This window comes from Notamacropus eugenii, chromosome 2 (genome assembly GCF_028372415.1).
Source record: "Notamacropus eugenii isolate mMacEug1 chromosome 2, mMacEug1.pri_v2, whole genome shotgun sequence".
NCBI lineage: Eukaryota > Metazoa > Chordata > Mammalia > Diprotodontia > Macropodidae > Notamacropus > Notamacropus eugenii.
The window spans coordinates 208537876-208559315 of NC_092873.1; the positions used below are offsets into that span (position 1 = coordinate 208537876).

At 41.0% G+C, this 21440-nt stretch overlaps 1 protein-coding gene across 4 annotated transcripts in view; it reads left to right on the forward strand.

Moving 5' to 3' along the window:
• Positions 1-3447: 3447 nt before the first annotated feature.
• The window catches only part of TPD52L1 (TPD52 like 1), a 136355-nt gene continuing 118362 nt past the window's right edge, over positions 3448-21440 (forward strand). For 2 of the 4 annotated variants that reach the window (XM_072643215.1, XM_072643217.1), the window contains exon 1: positions 3448-3572. In XM_072643215.1, the coding sequence (XP_072499316.1) occupies positions 3554-3572 (19 nt within the window). In that variant the 5' untranslated portion in view covers positions 3448-3553. Of the gene's footprint in view, positions 3573-4336; positions 4422-21440 lie in introns of those variants that run through there. The other 2 variants (XM_072643220.1, XM_072643219.1) reach the window with 2 other exon arrangements.

A 21440-nucleotide genomic window follows, 5' to 3' on the forward strand; every position in this document is an offset into this window, starting at 1 on the left:
AAAAAGATAACAATAAAAACTTACTTTTTAGAAAAGAATTTGATTGGTAAAAAAAATAATAATATCTAACATTTATATAGTATTTTAAGGTTTGCAAAGAGTTTTACATTATGTTTTTTCATTTGAACTTCACCACAATCCTGTGAAATTGGCTACATCAGGAAGCTGTAAGTTCCCTTTGTTAAGGGTACTTCAAATGGAGCCTTAATGACCACTTCTCAGAGATATTTTAGAGAAAATTCCTAGATATTCATCTATATACACACGTATATGTATACATGTGTATATTTGTATATGTGTACACACAGATAGTGATATGTAGATATCTCTATCTATCTGAAACTTGGTTAATAAAATTGAGCATAAGGAATAACTGAGGGAGATTTAATTCACTGTAGTTTGTGTAAAAGAGCTAGAGGCTTTTTGTAGACTGTAAGCTCAATGTAAATCAACAATAAAGTATGGCAAATAAATGCTTACTGATTGAGTAAATGAAGATGTATTGCTAACTTTTGTTAGCAGTATAGGCTGGACTAGATGACCTCTGAGGCGTTTTCTAGTTCCTACCACCTAGGATTGTATGAATTAGAGTTGTCCAAAAACAGGGCATTCTTCCTTGGGAGTAGCGAGTTCCACAACAACTCTTGAAGGCAAAAAAAGCAAAATTTGATTTTGGATTGCATTGCAAAACATGGGATGGAACTGGACTTGTAATTTCATCAGTGTAATGATCTCTAAGTGGAGTACTTCCTCTGCCTCTCTGCAACATAGATTCTTAAAAAGTTGCTTAGGGTACTGAGAAGTGATGTGCCCAGGGTCCCATAGCCAGCAGGTGTCAGAAATCAACTTGGACCCAAGTTTCAATGCCAGGTCTCCATCCATTCTATCACACTGCCTCTTTTGGTTCATGATAAGGAAACTTAATCATTTGTATGCTGAGTTGAGAGTGAGCAATGAGAGATGGGGAGAGTCTGGGATCTGTAGACAGGAAGTAAGGATAGGTAATAGAAGAGTAAAGACACATGAAAGGGGAACAAACTCATAAGAAAGAATACGAAGAATGGAGAGAGGTCATGAAAGTATCACAAAATGGGGTGATGCCCATCAGATTTGCAAAAGTGACCAAAAAAAGAAAAATTGACAAATGTTGGAGGGACTGGAGGGGGACAAAGGTAAATTAATGTGCTGTTAGTAGATCTGTGAACTGCTCCAACCATTCTGGAAAACAATTTGGAACTATGCCCCCCAAAATGATTAAACTGGGCATACTACTGCTACTAGGAATATGCCTCCAAAAAGATCAGAGAGAGAGGAAAAGGACCCATATGGACAGTTATTTATAGCAACTCTCTTTGTATCAGCAAAGAACTGGAGACTGAGGTGGTACCCATAAAACGGGGAACAGACATTCCCCCAGTCAGTTAGGATTTATAAATGTGATGGAATTCTACTGTGCTATAAGAAATGATGAAGCTGATGGTTTCAGAGAAATCTAGGAAGACTTGTATGAACTGACAGGGTGAAGTGATCAGAACCTGGCAAACAATTTATACAACAATTATCGTAAAGGCAAATACCTGAAAGGCTTAGGAACTCTGATCAATGCAATAACCAACCTTGATTCAAGAGGATTCATGTTGAAACATGCTACCTACCTCTAGATAAGGAGGTGATGAACTCAGTGCAGGCTGGGACACATTTTAATTGGACATGGCCAATTAAGGACTTTTCTTTGCTTGACACATTTGTTAGTTTTTTCCCTTAAGTAACAGGCAGAAGGAGGGAAGGTAGAATTTCACAGACTGAAAAATAAATTAATAAAAAGAAAATGAGGGTGATGAAAAAAACAAGGCAAGAGAATGACCTCCCAAGCCTTCAGTAATCATTATTGTGTCTTACTTCACACTAATCCTTTTGGATATCCTGAAGCACCCGTCAAATGACTCTATTCTGTGGCATCCACTTCTGCTATCTCAAGACCTCTTTTTGCATGTACGGATGTCACATCCCCTTGCTCTCCTCCTTGGAATGGGAAGCACAACCAGATTTTCACTGTGTGAAATCCTTCCCTTAGGGAAGGATTAGGGAAAGCAGGGCCAGCCTTCACTAGGTGTGTCACCATGAGCCGGTCACAGCATCTCTCTGAGCCTCCATTACCCTTATCTGTGAAATGGAGATCATCATACCTTCTGGTCTTCCCTCACAGAGTGGTTGGGAGGACCAGATGAAGTAAATTAGCTTTATTATTCCTTTAGGATTCAGTTCAGATGCTACCTCCTTCAAGCAGCCCTCCCTTCCTCTACTAAACAAGAAATGCTTCCTTTTCTCCTCAATTTCTTCCTGACCTCTGCTTGAACCCTCTTCATACTATTCCAGTATTCTACACTATTCTATCATATATTCTAGTGTCCTGTATGTACTAACCCCACCTAATGGGAACTTGAATCACAGCTCTTTGTGCACTTTCTTGCCTACGGAATGTTAAGCAGAACTGGCTTCCTTGTCTCTTTCCTGCTCCCTGGGAATGATGTGATTAAAAAGATTCTCTATGGATGATGCCTTTTATACAGTCACGTTCTATTATCGATGGCAAGTTATCAGTGACAATTAGCAAATGTTTAATGGCACAGAATAGGCCCTGAGGACCGGGCTTTTCTCCAATGAGATTTACCATCTGACCTATGATAAGTATCTAATGGAATAATTAAGTACTGCCCTAATACATGGAGATTCTGTTTATTTCTAATACTCATGTTTGACTTTCTTAGACTTTTCCGCGCTCTGCATTCCCTCCCTCCCGGCCCCGCCCAGGAGGCCGGCTGATGATCTCGATCACACACGTGGAGCGATGCGGCCCAGAGGAGTCACTGGACATTCTAGGTGACCGTCGGACGGGCCCCGGCCCCGCGGGCTCTTCCCGGTCGGCCACGTGAGCCGTCGGCGGCTGACAGCTGCCGGCTGACGCCCGGCCTCACCACCACCCTGAGGCTCGCCACTCTAATTGTTCCCATCGTTTACGCGCAAATCAAATGTCCTGGCCGCCGTCAGCTAGGAAATGGGTAGAGGCCGAACTTGAATTCAGTTCTCCAGGCTCGGACGGCGGCCGCTCTGTGCCTCCCCTGCCAGGCGCGCCCCGCTTCGCGCTGCGCAGCGTCCGAGAAGCCGGCCGCCCTCGGGTTCGTCTCCCTGGTCCCTCGCAGGCGACGTCTCGGGCGCGGGGCTGGGCCGCCCATGCGCCTGGCGTTGCGCCAGCGCCGTGCAGAGGGCGGCCGGTAGGTGGCGCCGCCCGCCAACTCCCTCCGCGCGCTGGGCCGGGCTTCGGCGGACCGGAGGGAACGAGGTAACTAAGGAAGGAGCCGCCGGGGGCAGCACCAGCAGCCGCGGCGCCGGGGCCACCCAACCGTCGCACCGCCGGCAGCACCGCCATCCCCGGCAGCCTCCCCACAGCGGCCCGGCCGAGCGCCGAGGGAGGAGCCAGGCCGGCCCGGACACGTCAGGCGGGGCTGCGACGGCTCCCGACTTCTTCCCCGGCTGAGCGCGCGGCCCCGGCACCATGGAAGGGCAGGCACGTGGTGAGTGCTGGGCGCCCGAAGGGCCGGGGCGGAGGGCCGCGGCGAGGACCGCCACTCACTTTGCCCAACTTCGCGCGTCTGGAGGGGAGGGGGCTTGCGAGCCGGCGCGCTGTCCGCTCCCTCTGCCCCCCTCCCCCCGGGGCCGGCGGCGTCCTCCCCTCACTGCGGCCGGCCCCGGGGGGCTACCTGAGACCGGCGTCCCTCGGAGATGCCTGGTCGGGGGCAGCCGGAGCCGCCCAGCGCCCGGGGCGCCGCGGAAGCTTTACCAGGGGCCCCGGGACCCGAGGCGGATCCCGACTGGGGAGAGGGGCCAGGTCGGGGCCGCTGCTCCCCAAGCCCGACGGGCACACCGTTAACCCGAGGAGGCCGAGCGAGGCGCTGGGGCTTTTCTGGGAGATGGGAGCGCTCTTACCCTCTCCGCGCCTCCGAGACCGACGGCCCAGGAGGGTGCGACGTTCCCTTCGTCGGTCCGTGGGGACGGCCTGCTCACGCCGGGCCAGCCGGGCGGAGCGGCCTAGGACGCTGCCCCCTTAGGGAGTCCCCGGCGGGGCATTCCTGCGGAGAGCTCTTCCCTCCTCACCCCCCGCCCCCGGCTCCCTCTTCCCCTCCACTCCCCCTCTCACCACCTTCCCTCCCTCCTCCCTTGTCCACTTCTCTCCCTTCCCCGTCCCCAAGCCTTGGTCCTGGGGGAGAGTTTGCGTCCGCTGTCAGCAGCTCAGGCCGGGCTTGGCAGCCCTGGAGAGCAGCCGGCTCTGGGTGGCAGCCAGGGAGAGACAGGTGTGAACGAATTGGAGTGGCTGAGTCAGCCCCGGGAAATCCAGCCTGGAGTGCCATAGGTTTATCTTTCATGTGAGTATGTTGGAGGGCAATACGTAAATAAATAAGCCACCAAGCAACCTGAAGCTTTCTTTTCTGCAGTCGTACAAGACTTTATCTTCACCAGGAAGATAAATCACCCGTCAGAATTAAACAGCCGGACTAAGAAGGCAAAAGTCAGTCTCTGAAGTGAATTATACCAACTTCTTTGCCCTCTGACCTCTTCAGTGCTCTTTTTTAATTATAATGTGCACTGTATTCATTTATGCATCTTCTCCCCTAGAAGGTAGGGATTGTGTTATTTTTCATAATTTTCTCTCCCCTGGGGCCAAGCCCAGCGCTTTCTGCATGTAAAGAGCTTAATCAATGTTTTTTGGAATGAAATGAATTTAGGGATGAGACACTATGGGGGAACATTTTGGAGTTGGCCTAGTCTAAAACTGACCCATAGGATTACGGAAGAAGAATTCCCCATGACTTTCTTAAAAAGTACCTGCCTTCAGCATTTCATCACATTCTAAATAGAGAAATTGTAGTGTGGAGTATTGCCATTATAAATTTAGGAAATCAGAAAAATGATTGTTCAGGTCAGTGAGCATAAGTTATTTGAATTCCCTCTGAAGTGTAGGAAATCAGTTGATCAGACATTTATTATTCCTTTGTGTTCCAGGCAATGTATCCAACTTTTGGGATACAAAAAGAGGCAAAAACTTCCTGTCTTCAAGAAACTGACGTTCCAACAGGGGAGATAACAAGTAAATAACCACACAAATTCAGGATGTAACACTTGATCCTAACCTTTTGGAACATCACCTTGGTATTTGCGTGGAGGATGGATCAAAGTGAGGAAACTTGATTGGATGCAAAACCAGTTAGGTAGAAGGCTTTTGGAATAACCCAGGCTAAAGATATTGAAGGTCCTGAACCAAACTGGCTTTGAGTGTAGAGAAAGGGACTGTATGAGAGATGATATGAGGGAAAAATGACAGGTACAGGTCTTGATCCATTTTGAAGTTATTAGACAACTTCAGGAACTCCAAGTTGGAAATGACTCTTTTTTCATACCCTTTGTGAATACTCAGATTCCCTGATATATTCTGTAGGCTGCCTTCTTATCTTAGTACAGGCACTGTACACTGGATGTTATAATAAATCTTATGTATTGTAATAAATGCACTCCTTTTTAAGTAGGCAGAGCCTTTCATTTAAACTTTTTCAACTTTTGCCTCCTTTCTGCTCAAATTCATCATTGTCCTTTGTAGTTGTAGTCCAACAAACATTTTTAAGTGTGCCAAACGCTGTTCTGGTGATGTCGGTCCAAAAAAAAGTCTTTGCACTCAAGGAACTCACACTCTAATAGAAGGAATATAGCATTTAGCCAAGATATGTGGCATAGGGGCAAAAAACAGATTCAAACAATGGCAAATTAATACTTATATTAAAGCACAGACATAGTGCCCAGAACAAATTTGAGAAAAGGGAAATTACTTTGACTTGAGATCAAGAAAGGGATTGCATATGAGTAGGGGACTGAGGGAAGAAACTAGTTTCAACAGGTAGAAATGAGCAGGTAGTGGGTTTTAGACATGGAGGATGGATGGACATTGTGAATAAATGATGGCAGGAGAGCAGAAAGTGAACAGGAAATAGAAGGTAGTCAAATTTGGCTGGAACATAGAGGGCATGATAGGGTATGTTATGAAGTAATCCTGAAAAGGTAAGCATTGTGCTAGATTATGCTGGCAATATGAAGGTTCTTGAACCAGGGGATGAATGACATGACCAGGGCAATTCTTTGAAAGGTTGTTTTGACGGCTATGTGGAGAATGAAGTGGAAGGGAAAAGAGACTAGAGGCCGGAAGATCCAGGAGCCTTAGATTAGGAGGGTTGTATAGTAGTCCAGGGAAAAGGAAATGGGATCTTAGCCTAGATTGATGGTCTTTGGCATGAAAATGGAAGGGCAGATTGGAGTGATATAAAGGTAGAATAAATACAAGAGAGCAGGATACCTACATAGGACAAGGTTTAAAGAAATAATCCCTTAGGTACAATATAATGTGTGTCACTAAACCTCAACTTTTATAATCCATAAGGACTCTGCATTTTAACCAATCAGCAGTATAGTCTTTTTTTGTAGACCTTGTTTCCAAAGAACAATTTACCATCATCAATAGGGTTCAGATCAAGATTATTTCTAATAGGAGTGGTTTCCTTAACTAATAGTAATGATAAAACATTTATGTAGAGCTTTCATACAAATTGTTTTATTTGTTTTTACACTTTATTTGCTCTACATGGCAACCTTGAAAACTGGAAAGGGAAAGTATTATCAGGCTTATTTGGTGGATGAGACAACAGATACAAAAAGCTTAAGTGATTTTCCTAAAGTCATAATAATATAGAATGCAAATGCATGTGGCAAAGTCTGGATTTAAACTCCAGTCTTCTCTTTTCAAGTCCATTATTCAGCCTACTCCCAAGGATTTTAAACTCCCACTATTAGATAGTAGTAGCTGCCTTCTTTCAGAAAACAAAACTTAAGTGTCAAACAGGCTGTGATTGGTGTCATCCTTCCTTATACTGAAGACTTACATGCTTTAATATAATTAATAAAGTGAACTGCTTCATGATACAGCAAGCTGTAGTTGTATACTGGGGATCCAGTCAGACTTGGGTTCTAAACCTGCCTTTGATAGCTACTAGCTGTGCAGCTGTGTACAAGGCACTTAACATCTTTCAGAAGTTTTATCACGTATAAAATGGAGAACAGGATGCCTGTAGTACCTGCCTCACAGGGTGCTGGTGGGGTGAAGATGAGAAAAGTAAGGTCTGCAGACCTTAAAGTACTGTATGAATATGCATATGCACTTATATTTTTATATATATATGTATATATATACACACATATATAAATCATTATAATAGTGAAATGAAATAACACTTTGCATGTGTTTACCTGAGGATTTCTTCAGAGGATATTAAAATTCCACACCCCAAAAAATAGTCATAGTTACCAAATTAATTCCTGAGGTTATCACTTCAATCAAATGAAATTCCATATTTATGCTTGGGAGGGGGCATACTTGTATTCTAGTCAAATGGAAGATACTAACCTGACTCAGTTAAGTAGTGAATGGTTTTATAATTTACATTTACTTGTTTATTTTTCCTATAATAGCAAAAATTATCTTGAATGTGGGCTAAACTTCCCTGGGAAATTTGAGCCCTTTTGCCTTTGTTTTTCTATTAAATGGAGGGGGAGAAAAAAATGAAAAGAAAAATGTTTGTTCCAAAAAAATTTATGATTTTTAAGACCTCCTTTACTTTAATAAGAGAATGAGCTTATAGGACTTTGCTTCTGTGATATATCTCTTTTATAAGAGTGTGTGTGTATGTGTGTGTGTGTGTGTGTTTCCTGCAGTACCTGGCTCATGGCAGGCATTGAATCGAAGGACATTGACTTTTATAAGATTTCAGTCCTTGCTTGTTACTACTTCTCCGTATCTCTAAAATTGTGTCCTACTTGTTCTGTAGCATAAAAAAGTGACTTCTCTTCCTTGATGTGTAAATCATGGTTGTTTTGTTTTCCTCCACTTTTTTCTGGACACAGATCTTTTAAAAAGAAACCTTATCATACTTTCAGTACTTCATGCTAGCTAAAAACAATCATTTTTGAGGAGAAAAAAATGCGTCATATCCTCGCTCCTGTTATATAGCAAGGTCCTTTAAAAAAAAAAATAGGGTGTTTATATAATTAATGAGTCCCACAGTACATTGGAGGTTATATTGCACTGCTTTCCCCCTATTGATTAGATTCCTTGATTAATTAATTCTCAGTTGAACAGTCATGTTCTGTGAGGGTTGTTCAAGAAGTTCGCTAAACAGCAAAGCCAATTTCTGTTGTATCTGACAGGAAATGTCACTGAAAGGCAATATACAATACTGTACTGATGCATATCTGTTAATACCAAGTAGCATTTTGTAGTAAATTATAGAACACTTTTTTGAACGACTTTGACATCAGAGTTGGTCATAGTCCCTTCCCCCTGGGATTTGAGTTTGAAATCCCCCCACGTGAAGGATCGGAAACAGCCCTAAAGAGGTCATAAAAATACACACACTTTGGCTTCGGTGGGCTCAGGTGATCAAAGTAACAAATGATACATTCTACTTTATTTTCTGGGCATTCAGAGCAGATTTAAGCAGCTAATATTTATATTTTACAGTTAAACAAACAATGCTGTGGGGAGTATAGGCAGTACCTGTGCCTTACATTCTCCACTGTCCCCTTCTATCACCTCTTTACACCTTCTTCTCCCCCATCCCCTTCCCATATACTGCTTTGACCACCTCTAGTTTCCTGGAGATCAGTAAGAATTAACAATCTGCCTTCAGATCAGATGCCAGTTACAACCCCTCAGGGAGTTTCATGCCCTTTCCCTGCTTAATTTCTGACATCCTGGGAATGTAGCTGTTTACTTTTTATTGGTGGCTTCAGAGACCTGGAAATATGACTATGGCACCTGGAGACATGGAGATAGAGCCAGGTATTGCAACACAAGGCTCATTCATTATATCCTGTTGTTTTGATTTTAGATTAATTCACTCATTAGATCCCAAGTTTATTAAGCACCTGTGTGGCCAAGCACTATGGTAGGTGGTGAGAGAGTTATGTTTAGGTAAGATGGGGCTTTTTTCTACCCAGGCTTTTTTGGGGGAGGAGGGGAGGAGTGGGGTGTGGGGAAGGTGGCAAGTAGATCCTTTGTCTAGTTTGTCTAGCCTGAGGCTGGGAGTGGTTTGGGAGGAGAGTGATTAAAGTCATGCCCCTAGCCTCTCACTCTACTGGGTCCACCTCTCATTATGATATTTATTCTTCTCATTGTTAACTAATCAGATTTGATTGCCACCCTCAGGAACACCCACTTTTCCAAGGGCATATAAGCATTGAGTAGGTTCCATGAGAGGTCTTTGGCAACACTGACCCCTTCAATTAATTATCCACCAGCGTCATTTTTCTTGAGCTTTTTTGTGTCATAGTACATTAAAGAGTTGCAAAACAAATACTTTGGGGGTGGAGGGAAATCATTGCCAAGAGGTATAGCTTAGAGAAGGCTTCCTAGAGAAGGTGGCATTTGAGTTGACCTTTAAATGTGAGACATAATTCAACTTGTGAAAAGAAGGAAGGAAGACATTCTAGGCATAGATAGCAATGTAAACAGTCATGAAAATGGAAGAACTTGGCTAATGTTTGGGGGCCAAAGAATTAGCCTGAAGGGAATAGGAAAGGATTCGTGATTTTATCTGAGTGTATATTTTTTTCCTTTTTTTTTTAAAATTTATTTATTTAGCTTTTAACATTCATTTTCACAAAATTTTGGGTTCCAAATTTTCTCCCCATTTGTCCCCTCCCCCCACCCCAAAACACCAAGCATTGTAATTGCCCCTATCACCAATCTGCTCTCTTTTCTATCATCCCTCCCCTCCCTTCCCTTGTCCCCATCTTTTCTTTTGTCCTGTAGGGCCAGATAACTTTCTATTCTCCATTACCTGTATTTCTTATTTCCTAGTAGCAAGAACAGTACTCAACAGTTGTTCCTAAAACTTTGAGTTCCAGCTTCTCTACATCCCTCCCTCCCCACCCATTCCCTTTGGGAAGCAAGCAATTCAGTATAGGCCATTATCTGTGTAGTTTTGCAAATGACTTCCATAATAGTCATGTTGTGTAAGACTAACTATATTTCCCTCCCTCGTCTGCCCCCCTCTCTTTTGATGCTGTCCCTCCCCAAGAGTGTTGACTTCAAATTGCTCCCTCCTCCCATTGCCCTCCCTTTCATCATCCCCCCCACCCTGCTTATCCCCTTCTCCCCCACTTTCCTGTATTGTAAGATAGGTTTTCATACCAAAATGAGTGTGCATTTTATTCCTTCCTTTAGTCGAATGTGATCAGTAAACTTGATATTTTTCTCTCACTTCCCCTCTTTTTCCCTCCACTAAAAAGTCTTTTGCTTGCCTCTTTTATGAGAGATAATTTACCCCATTCCTTTTCTCTCTTTCTCCTCCCAATATAATTCTATCTCACCCCTTAATTTCATTTTTTAAGATATGATCCCATCCTATTCAGTTCACTCTGTGCTGTGTGTGTGTGTGTGTGTGTGTGTGTGTGTGTGTGTGTGTGTGTGTAATCCCACCAACTACCTAGATACTGAAAAGTTTCAAGAGTTACAAATATTGTCTTTCCATGTAGGAATGTAAACAGTTCAACTTTAGTAAGTCCCTTATGACTTCTCTTTGCTGTTTACCTTTTCATGCTTCTCTTCATTCTTGTGTTTGAAAGTCAAATTTTCTTTTCAGCTCTGGTCTTTTCATCAAGAATGCTTGAAAGTCCTCGATTTCATTTAAAGACCATGTTTTCCCCTGAAGTATTGTACTCAGTAGTTTTGCTGGTTAGGTGATTCTTGGTTTTAGTCCTAGTTCCTTTGACTTCTGGAATATCATATTCCATGCCCTTCGATCCCTTAATGTAGAAGCTGCTAGATCTTGTGTTATCCTGATTGTATTTCCACAATACTTGAACTTTTTCTTTCTAGCTGCTTGCAATATTTTCTCTTTGACCAGGGAACTCTGGAATTTGGCCACAGTGTTCCTAGGAGTTTCTCTTTTTGGATCTCTTTCAGGAGGTGATCGGTGGATTCCTTGAATACTTATTTTGCCCTCTGGTTCTAGAATCTCAGGGCAGTTTCCCTTGATAATTTCATGAAAGATAATTTCATGAAAAGCTCTTTTTTTGATCATGGCTTTCAGGTAGTCCCATAATTTTTAAATTGTCTCTCCTGGATCTATTTTCCAGGTCAGTTGTTTTTCCAATGAGATATTTCACATTCTCTTCCATTTTTTCATTCTTTTGGTTTTGTTTTGTGATTTCTTGGTTTCTCATAAAGTCATCAGCCTCCATGTGTTCCATTCTAATTTTTAAAGAACTATTTTCTTCAGTGAGCTTTTGCAGCTCCTTTTCCATTTGGCTAATTCTGCTTTTGAAAGCATTCTTCTCATTGGCTTTTTGAACCTCTTTTGCCAATTGAGTTAGCCTATTTTTCAAGGTGTTATTTTCTTCAGCATTTTTTTGGGTCTCCTTTAGCAAGGTGTTGACCTGCTTTTCATGCTTTTCTTGCATCTCTCTCATTTCTCTTCCCAGTTTTTCCTCCACCTCTCTAACTTGATTTTCAAAATCCTTTTTGAGCTCTTCCATGGCCCGAGCCCATTGCATATTTTGCATGTTTGGGATACAGAAGCCTTGATTTCTATGTCTTTCCCTGATGGTAAGCATTGTTCTTCCTCATCCAAAAGAATGGGAGGAGATATCTGTTCACCAAGAAAGTAACCTTCTATAGTCTTATTTTTTTTCCCTTTTCTGGGCATTTTCCCAGCCAGTGACTTGACTTCTGAGTGTCCTCTCCACACTCACCTCACCTCCAGATCCGCTGCTTCCCAGCCTCAGGGCTTTCAGTGGGGGTGGGGCTGCTATTCAGTGTGAGATTAAGTTCAGGTGCTCAGGTGGGGGCAGGGCTGCCTCAAGGGCTCAGTTCCCTCAGGGGGGTTTATGCAGAGACCTTGAACAATGGATCTGAGCTCCTGCCTGCTTTGGGAGCCTCTGTCCTCTGATGCCTCCCTGCTCCCTCCCAAGGGGACCTGAGTTATGGGGACACCTCGCTCCCCTCTCGGCGAGCCAAAAAGACCCTCTCACTGACCTTTGGCGCCTGTGGGTGGAGGGACCTGCGTGGCTGCTGGAGATTCTGTCCCTGAAGCCTGCTCGGATCTGCCCCTCTTGGTGCCTTGGGGCCAAGGCAGGGCTGGGCTCTGCTCCGGTCCGGTGCAGGACGAACCTTTCGAGTCAGTTTTTCAGATCTCTCTGGAACAGAAATCTCTGCTCCATTGTTCTGTGGCTTCTGCTGCTCCAGAATTTGTTGAGAGTTCTTCTTTACAGGTATTTTATGGGCTGTGGGTTCGGAGCTAGCATATGTGTATCTTTCTACTCTGCCATCTTGGCTCCTCCCCATGAGTGTATATTTCTTGCATAAATGTAGGTCACAGCCTCTCTATCATTTAGTGGGTTGTTTAATAAATTTCTGTGATAAAAAAATGATCACCTAATGGCCAACATTTTGGTCATCCTCTTTAAATTTAACTAGACTGGACCTCATAGAACAATCTTGTGAGATACAGCTTGGTAGGATCCTGCCTAAGCTTGTGGTCCACACTGGCATATCTCCATGCCATGACCCCATGCCAATTCTCTGACTGGAGCTTTAGTCATGGTTGTTGTTGGAAAAATAAATATATAAATATACATAGTTGATACTGAATCTGTTGTAGAATCTTGGATTTGGAAGACATCTCACAAGTCATCTAACCTGACCCATATCTAAAGTACAAATCTCCTCTGTATCATTCTTGACCAGTAGTTGTGTGACTTCTTAAATTCCATCAGGGAGAAGAACCTCAGTTATCTCTTTAAGGCAGCTCACTTCAATCATAAACGTGTCTAATTGTTAGACTACTTGTCCTTTAGAGTTGAAATCTGCTTCCAGGTGTTATTAGTAGTCCAAAGGATACTTTCTCCTTAGGGACCAAAGAAAAGGAGTGTTAATGCCCAGTTTCAAGATCTTTTATCTGTTCCTTCATGTCAGTGATTGTACTGGAACTTAATCGTAAGAGTAGAGAACAGCAAGGCAGCTTGAGGACTATGCATATTCATTGAAGATGATTACCTGAAAAATTACCTTAATTCTCCAGTCTTACCCTTTTCCCACATCACTGTAATTGTGAAATTCCTATGCAATTCAGTCACATATGCATTGAAACTCTGTCTTCTAAATTAGGTTGTAGTCAGTCCATTAAGGATGCAAAAAGGTTGACCAGTAACTGCACATTATCAAACTGTTACTTTACTACTTGTTGGATAATAGAGAGAAACTATAATTTATTTCAAAAAAGTCTGAATTGAGAATTATTAAGTGTCAGGGAAGGTAGAAGAATATTTTAATGAGTTTATGAATTGCCCAAAAGGAGGAAGGCTTGGTTCCTTGAGGAGAGATGAATTTTAAATAGTTTTTCATAGTGTGCAGTGATTATGAGAGTGTTTTGACGTAGAGGGAATTAAATCCTGAAATTAAATCAGAGCTCATTAAGAATACCCCTGCTTTGGCAACTTCATGGAATTGTTCCTAGACCTACTTGTCTGAGGTATTGTCTTTATTTCGCTGGTGGTGCAAGGATTTGGTGCTAAGTGCTGGGAGTAGAAGTTAGAAAAAGAAAAATAGGCCCTGTCCTTGTGGGGCTTATAGTTTAATGGGGAAAACAGCACACAAAAGGTAGCTGAAAAGAGGAAGGGGGTACAGAGATATGATAGAAAAGTCTAGAGGAGGGCAGCCAAGCTGGGAATGAAGAGATGTCTAGCCTGCACACCCTCCTTAATTGGAGATTCTGGGAGGAGCTGTCCTCTGATTGGAGGGTCCCTAGGGACAGTGGGTACTGATGAAGTGTGAGTTCCAGGGTGGATGAGATCTTGCAGCGTGAAGAGGTTCCTGGGCCATATTGGAAAAGTCCAGGGGAGTACAGAATTTCCTAGGTGGGAAATCAAGAGATGGCTGGCCTGGGTTCCCACCTTAAATTGTTATCCGTATATTGTGTTACACTTTTTGTGCTGAAACATATATATAGATTTCCTGACCCTTTGAGAACTTACAAGATGCTAAAACCTTATAATTAGAGATTGTTATTGGCACAGCTTGTCAAAACCCCATACAAATTAAGCTGTTAAATTTACAAGATAAAACTTGGGGGAAAAAATTCCTTTGGATTTCTCTTAAGTCCCTGTTAGTTGTCCTGTTTTGGCTCTTTGATTTTCTCAGATGCATATGATATTGAACCAGGAGCAGAACTCAGGAGCGCAGAAAATACTAATAAATTATTTCCTGACATCCTGGCTTCCAAAATAGGGTCATTTCTTCATAAAGAAGTTTGAGAAGAGAAATATTTACCTTTGATGGATGAAAAGAGAATGAGGGGAAGGGAACAAGCATTTATTAAGGGCCTACTATGTATTGTGCTGTGTACTTTACAGATACTTGATTTCATTTGATCCAGACTGAATTAGAAAGTCATAATCCTGGTAACTTTAAGTAATTTGTCTAAATCTGGGATCCTCAACCAGAGATTTTCAGATAAATAATGTGATACCTACCAACATTATTTTACATGCCTTGAAAGCTTTTGAGAGCTTGCCACCACCAATTCCTTCTGTTTTAGGCACCTTCTTGAGCTACTTCTGCTCTAGTGGAACTGGAGTTGTTTTGGAATTAGGACTTGAATATTTTAGACAGATCAGATGAGTAGTATAGATCAAATAAAGTGAGGGAACTATTGGTCTGCTACATATTTCTACCCAAGTGTGATTAATTCAAACCAAATAACCTACCCAGCTTAATCACCAATCCTCATATTGGTACTAAGTATTCTGAGTCTTTTAAATTAGATCTACTCAAGTTTTAGTAATCTTTGCAACTGGAGGGAAGCATAGTTTAAAATGGACTTGATATTTATATTTGCTCTCTGTGTTTGTTATATTATTAAATATGCATGTTTTTAATGTTCAAACATATTTCAAGCAAAAAAAAAATGCTGCCACAGTGTGAAAACCTAACTCAAAATGAAGTGGAAATTTGTTGAGCTTTTTTCACATTTTCTCATGCTGCTTGATAACTCTCTCTTTACCTAGGGGATCAATAACATTACCACTAAGGCAGATAACAAAGTCCATTATAGAATTGACCTCTCTAAGTTTGTCTATTTGACTCATGCTTTTCCTAGGGCTAAGGAAGTTAATGAAATAATTTTGTTTAAAGGACTTTTCCTAATATCTCAGACTAGCTGAGACTGGTTACCAAAAAAATAAGAGTAACCAGAGATGAAAATAATGAAAATGGAGTTAAGTGGATGAGAATGTGAATTGAAAGCTAAGTTTTTCTCATCATACATAACTATAGTTACTTTAGCTATAAGATTCTTAAATCCCGAATTTAAAATTTCCATCCCTATTATTTAGCAATTTCCTCCCTGTGGGTCCTAAAATATTCTTGAGTGATCCACTTTTCTCCCTTCAGTAGTACCTCCCTCTGTTTTTTCCTTCATTTTCTGCCAAATGTAGTTGCTTTTTATTCTGTATTTTTGAAGTGAATGGCTTGTTTCCTATTTATTTTTTGATTCTTCTGGAAACTTGTACACAAACTAGGTATTTGCAGCTTCTAATAGTCCCACAGTTTTTATTCTGGATGTTATCTCTAATTTTCTGAATAACCACTGTAACTGAGGAATAAACATAACTCTAGCTCTGCTACTTGTTACCTCTGTGTGTAGGCTTTTTTTTTCTTTTTGCTTTGACCTTTCTGGACCTCACTTTCCTTTTCTTTAAAATAAGGGAGTTGGACTGGGTGAATTCTAAGGTCCTTTTACAGGCCTACAGTCTAAGATCTTAAGATCCTTTTCCATTCTTAGAAGTGATTTAGTGAGTAGAGAGAAGCTAAAGTAGAGAAAACCAGGAAATGTCATGGATGGTGAGATGATAGATAAAGCATTTGATAGGGAAGTGTTTGGTTTTTCTTTTTTTCTCAACAAAAACAATTTCTCTGACAAATTGTTAATGACATCACGCATAAGAAGAGATCATCTTAAAATATTCAGTAGTAGCTATCACCACAAGCCCTAAATCACCATTTTAAATATAGTTATTTAACTCAAGCTTATTCTATCTTTGGTATACCTCCTACCACAAAATTAAATTTAGTTTTCTGAAGTCAAGCATAGATGAGTAGATGGTGCAGAAAGAAATCAGGTTATGAGGTGGGATGGTAGAACACCTAGAACATATGCAGAATTTTCTCCTGAAATAAAATTTTACCTCCTGAAATAAATGGCAACTTTAAAAAAGTTTTAAATAATTATAAGTGATTGTTCTATTGTTTCACCCTTTACATATTTGGAACTGATTGTCCTAAAAATACTAAGTTGGGAATAGCTTTTTTTCCCAAGATGCACAGGTTTCACAAGTCCAGGAAATGCTCATTGAGTACCTACCGTTCTCTGACACTGCTGTAGATGTGGTTCCTACCTGCCAGGAGGTTATAATCTAGTAGTAGAGACAGTGAGTACACAAAATAAACATACTACACATAAGAATTTGACCAGTGCCCAAGAGAGGCACCAAAAAAGGACTATGAGAGTTTATGCTTCTGGAATATTGTGTGCAGTTCTGGGTGTCACAGTTTAGAAAGGATGTTGATTATCTTAAGGATAGCTAGAGAAGGGCAGCTAGAATGGTGAAGATTCATTAAAGGAATTAAGAGATGTTTAGCCTGGAGAAGAGCAGACTAGGGCTAAGGAAGGGGATGGGAATGTCCTGATAGCTATTTTTTAAATTTTTATTATTTATTTTAAGTTTTCAACATTCATTTTCACAAAATTTTGAGGTCCAAATTTTCTCCCCATCTCTCCCCTCCTCTCACCCTAAAATGCCTTGCATTCTGATTGCCCCTTCCACCAATGTGCATTGCCTTCTAACACCTCTCCCTTCCTTATCCCCATCTTCTCTCTTGTCCTTTAGGGCAAGATACATTTCTATACCCCATTACCTGTATTTCTTATTTCCCAGTTGTACACAAAAACAATTCTCAACATTTGTTCCTAAAACTTTGAGTTCCAACTTCTCTTCCTTGATAGCTATTTTCAAATATCTGATGGAATGTTTTGTGAAAAGAGGGCTTAGATTTTGTTTCCAAAGGTCAGAACTAGGAGCAATGGGCAGAAGCTGCAAAGAGGCAAAATTAGACTTGTCAGATGCCTCAGGAGGGAGTGGGATTGATTAGCCTTTATTGGAGGACTTCTAACAGAGAATGGATGGCCACTTGTCAGGCTTGTTGTGGGGATTTTGTCTTTGGTTATGGGTTCAAGGAGATGATCCCTGCTATCCATTCTACCTCTGAAATTGTGTAATTTGGTAATTGCTTTTGGCTAAGGAGATAAAGGAATACTTTACTTATGGAAGTGGCCCCTGAGTTGGGTCTTGAAGATCAGGAAGAATATCAATAAGCAGAAATTGTTAGAGGAGTAATGGGAGAGTGGGAGGGGAGAGGTAGAAAGGAACAGGGTAAGAAAAGGGAAAAAATACACACGCACATTAAAGAAATATATTAATAGCTAGACTGTCAGATCCTAGTATGCTTTTAAGTTGGAACTGGTAAATTTTTGTATTGTGATTCTTCACAATAGTTTAATAATTCAGGACTGGATTAGTGATTTTATTGCTGTAAGTAACTTCCAGATGAGGAAATTCTCCTCTACTAATGCAGATTAGGACCTTCTCTCAAATTTATAGTCCAAGAGCTACCTAAAAAGTGACCTGCCCTACAGTCACATAGCCACATAGTCACGTAGCCTGTCAGAGGCAGGCCTTGAACACTTGAAACGTGCTTTTTTCCACTGTACCCTACTGTGTTTCATTTTGCAGATGAGGAAAAGGAGACCCAAGGCAGTTCAATGACTTGCTTCAAAGGTCACACAGAGATGAAACATCAGAAACTGGACTTGAACTCAGGTCCTCTGACTACAGAGGTGGTATCCTTGCTATTGTGCCACACCTCTTCATTGAATGAAACACATAGCAAAAAAAAAATCTGTACTCTTTGACTTCAGTTAGGATGTTTTATTTTTCTGTTGCAGTGCAGCTTTGGTGAAGAAATGATAGAATATATTAGAGATGTAATATGTTCTGGGTGACAGAACTTCAGAAATCTAGTGTGTCTGTTGCTTAGCAGCATGCTTGGGACCTCTGAAGATTCCGAGACACATCTGATAGCCTAGGCAGTTTTGTGCTTCTCTAAGACTTGAAAGAGCATTTTAAATCTATTTTTTTTGGACCAAACCCTCAAATATGAATGTTTATGTATTAATGCTGGGGGTTCATAGCACTATATTTCTAAATTTTTGTTTTCAAAACAAAACCACTGAAATTAAACTCTTTAATACAATGCCATGCATTTAAATTTCAGACTATTCTGAATAGGTTTTTATAGTATATGTTCCAACAAAAGGTCTTATAATGAAAGCAGTGTTAGGATGACTTTAGGAATTTCCTATTAAATAATAAGGTATATGTCTAATGCAAATTTTCTACACTGACTGATCGTAGGTTTATAATTCTTTGAGCTGTCTGACAGAGCTTCAATATTAATTCAGGAACTCTTTTTTTTCTTTCTCCCACATCTAATTTACAGAGGGAGTTCTATCTACTTCTAGAAACCAGAAAAAAAGGACTGTCAGCCATATCATTTAGTACATTATAAATATTTACTAATGTATAAATTTTCTGTTATGTCTAACTATTTATTTCCTTCCCCTTCTTTTGCTTTTGTGAATTGTGGGAAGGAACATATAGCTGAATGATTGGAATATAAAGTTTATTTGCAGCAGTTATCTTAGGTGGAGTCTTAGACGTGTGTGTATGTATATACACACATGTTTTTTCTAACTCATGTAACCACAATATATAACTCTACTGCATTCAAGACAGTGTTGATTTTAAGTCATAAAAATGGCATACAGAGTTTATACTTGACTATTGAATTAAAAAAAGATGGCAGGAACATCAGCTTGAAGTTACTAGCCTGATAATGTCTTAAGACTGGGACCATTGGATTATTAGTGGTTTAGCAGAGTTTCTTGCCTGCTAGGGACAGAAGTAGTAAAATGATTTTCTACTACTCTAAATAAAGTCTGAATCTTTTTCCTGCAGTAATTTTTGGAGTGCTTGTTGCTGGTGATTTGTTATTAAACGTTCCCAGACAAGAAGACATTGTAGAATTGGATGAATCTGTCAACATCTAGTTAAATACACCTTGCCATTTCCATGTCACAGTGTCTAGAATCATGGAATGTTAGAACTTAAACTTTAGAACTTACTTAGTGCAAATCCCACAATTTATAGTTGTGGAAACCAAAATACAGAGGCTTAAGTGGCTTCCAGAAGGTCACACAGGTTGTTAGGGGAAGAGCAAGAAGTAGAACCCAAGTCTGTAGACTCCTAATCCAATATTCTTTCCTTCATACCAAACTGCCTCCTTGACTATATTGCAGGCTGTTGGGAGAGTATGGGAGGCATCTTCTTTTTTGTTGTTTTAAGCCTCCTTAGCACCATTTCCAAGATCTAACTGGTTAATTCTTGTTGAATTGAATAGCACTGGAACATTAGAAAAAGACATCGTTACCAACAAGTCTATAAATGATGTCTTTATTATGAAGTATTATAGTGTATGAACGTGAGTGCTTTCCTGATTGTTGACCTGGGCAATAATAATAGTTTACATAAACGTAGCACTTTAACATTTACAAAATTCTTTACTTGCCTTGTCTCATTTGATCCTCACAATAGACCTGTGCCATAGGATGCTGTTATCATTCCCATTTTAGAGATGAGGTAACTGAGGCTGAGGTAATATTTGAATCGAGAACATTCTATCTGTAAGTGTATTACTCAGTCTATTATATCATGCTGCTATACCCAGCTTCTGAATATATTTCATCTGTAGAGAGAAAGTCCCAGGAATGACATTTTCGAATTCACTAGAAAGTATTGAAACTGTATCTTCTATTGGGCTGTTGAGCTGATCCAGTGAAGATAATAAACTTCTCTCGGACTCCTTAAGGTAGTTATGCTCTAACTGTCTGTAGGCAGTGACCATTTGTCAATCAGGGATGCACTAAGCAGCCTAGGCTGCATGCCCAGAGGGACAACCCAAAGGCATGTCAAATTGAAGACAGTCTGAGAAGTTCTGATCCTCCCAAACAATATGAGATAGAGCATGGCATATTTAGAAGACTGTTATTCTGAGCTTGAAGCCCTGGTGTAGTCACAAACTGGGAAAGAAAAGCTTTCCAGGTAGGGCTGCAGTTATTAGCCAGAGGACATGAGAGATATACCCAGAAGTACACTTCCAGTTGGTCATCCAAGATTGATATGTAAATTAGTGCTTGGGACAAAAATTGGAAAATTGCTGATTTACAGTAGGCCAGACTTCTCTAGAATATATGAGAGATAACCATGTTCCCCATATATAGAGAGGAGCATCTTCTAGAACTCTGCAGTGATTTTTGAAAAAAAAGAGCAGAGAAGTTTTTTGGTTGTAAAGTGCCCTGCTGGCATTATCTCAACAACAGTGTGAGGTAGGTAATAAGATACCCCCATGTTACGGATGAAGTAACTGAGGCCCATTAAAGTCAAGTGATTTCTTCAATGTAACATAATAAATGGTAAAAGCATTGTGCCTCAAAGGATCCTAACAAATGAAAATTTTGGGTTGACTGTAATAAGAGAAAATGCCCAGACTTGAGAAATAGAGTATCTTGTTCATGGAACAGCACGGAGGTCAGTGTCACAGGGTCAAAGATTACATGGGGATGAGTAAGTTGTAAAAAGACCTGAAAGGTAGGAGGAAGCTAGGTTATAAAGTTCTTGGAATGCCAGAAGATTTGTATTTGATCCTGGAGGTGACAGAGAGCCACTGGAATTATTGAGTAGGAAGGTGACCTGGTTAGTTAGATCTGAGCTTTAAGAAAATAACCTTGGCAGCAGAATGAAGGATGATTAGATTGTGGGTGGACTTGTGGCAGGCAAACCAGTCAGCTATTACAATAGTGAAGATGTGAGGTGATGAGGACCTTTACCTAATGGTGGCAGTGTCAGGAGAGAAGGGGGAATATTTGAGAGAAGTTTCCTAGGTAAAATTGACAGCCCTTGGCAACAGGTTGGATATGGGGCATGAGAAATAGGATCCTAGGACTGACCCTCAGGTTGTGAGCCTGGGGGCTGGGAGATTTTTGGTGCCTTGAAGAGTAATAAGAAAGTTTGGAAGGGTGAGGGTTTGTGGATAATGAGTTCCATTTTGGACATGCTGTGTTAAAGATGTCTACTGATGTCCAGTTTGAGGTGTTGGAAAAGCAGCTGGG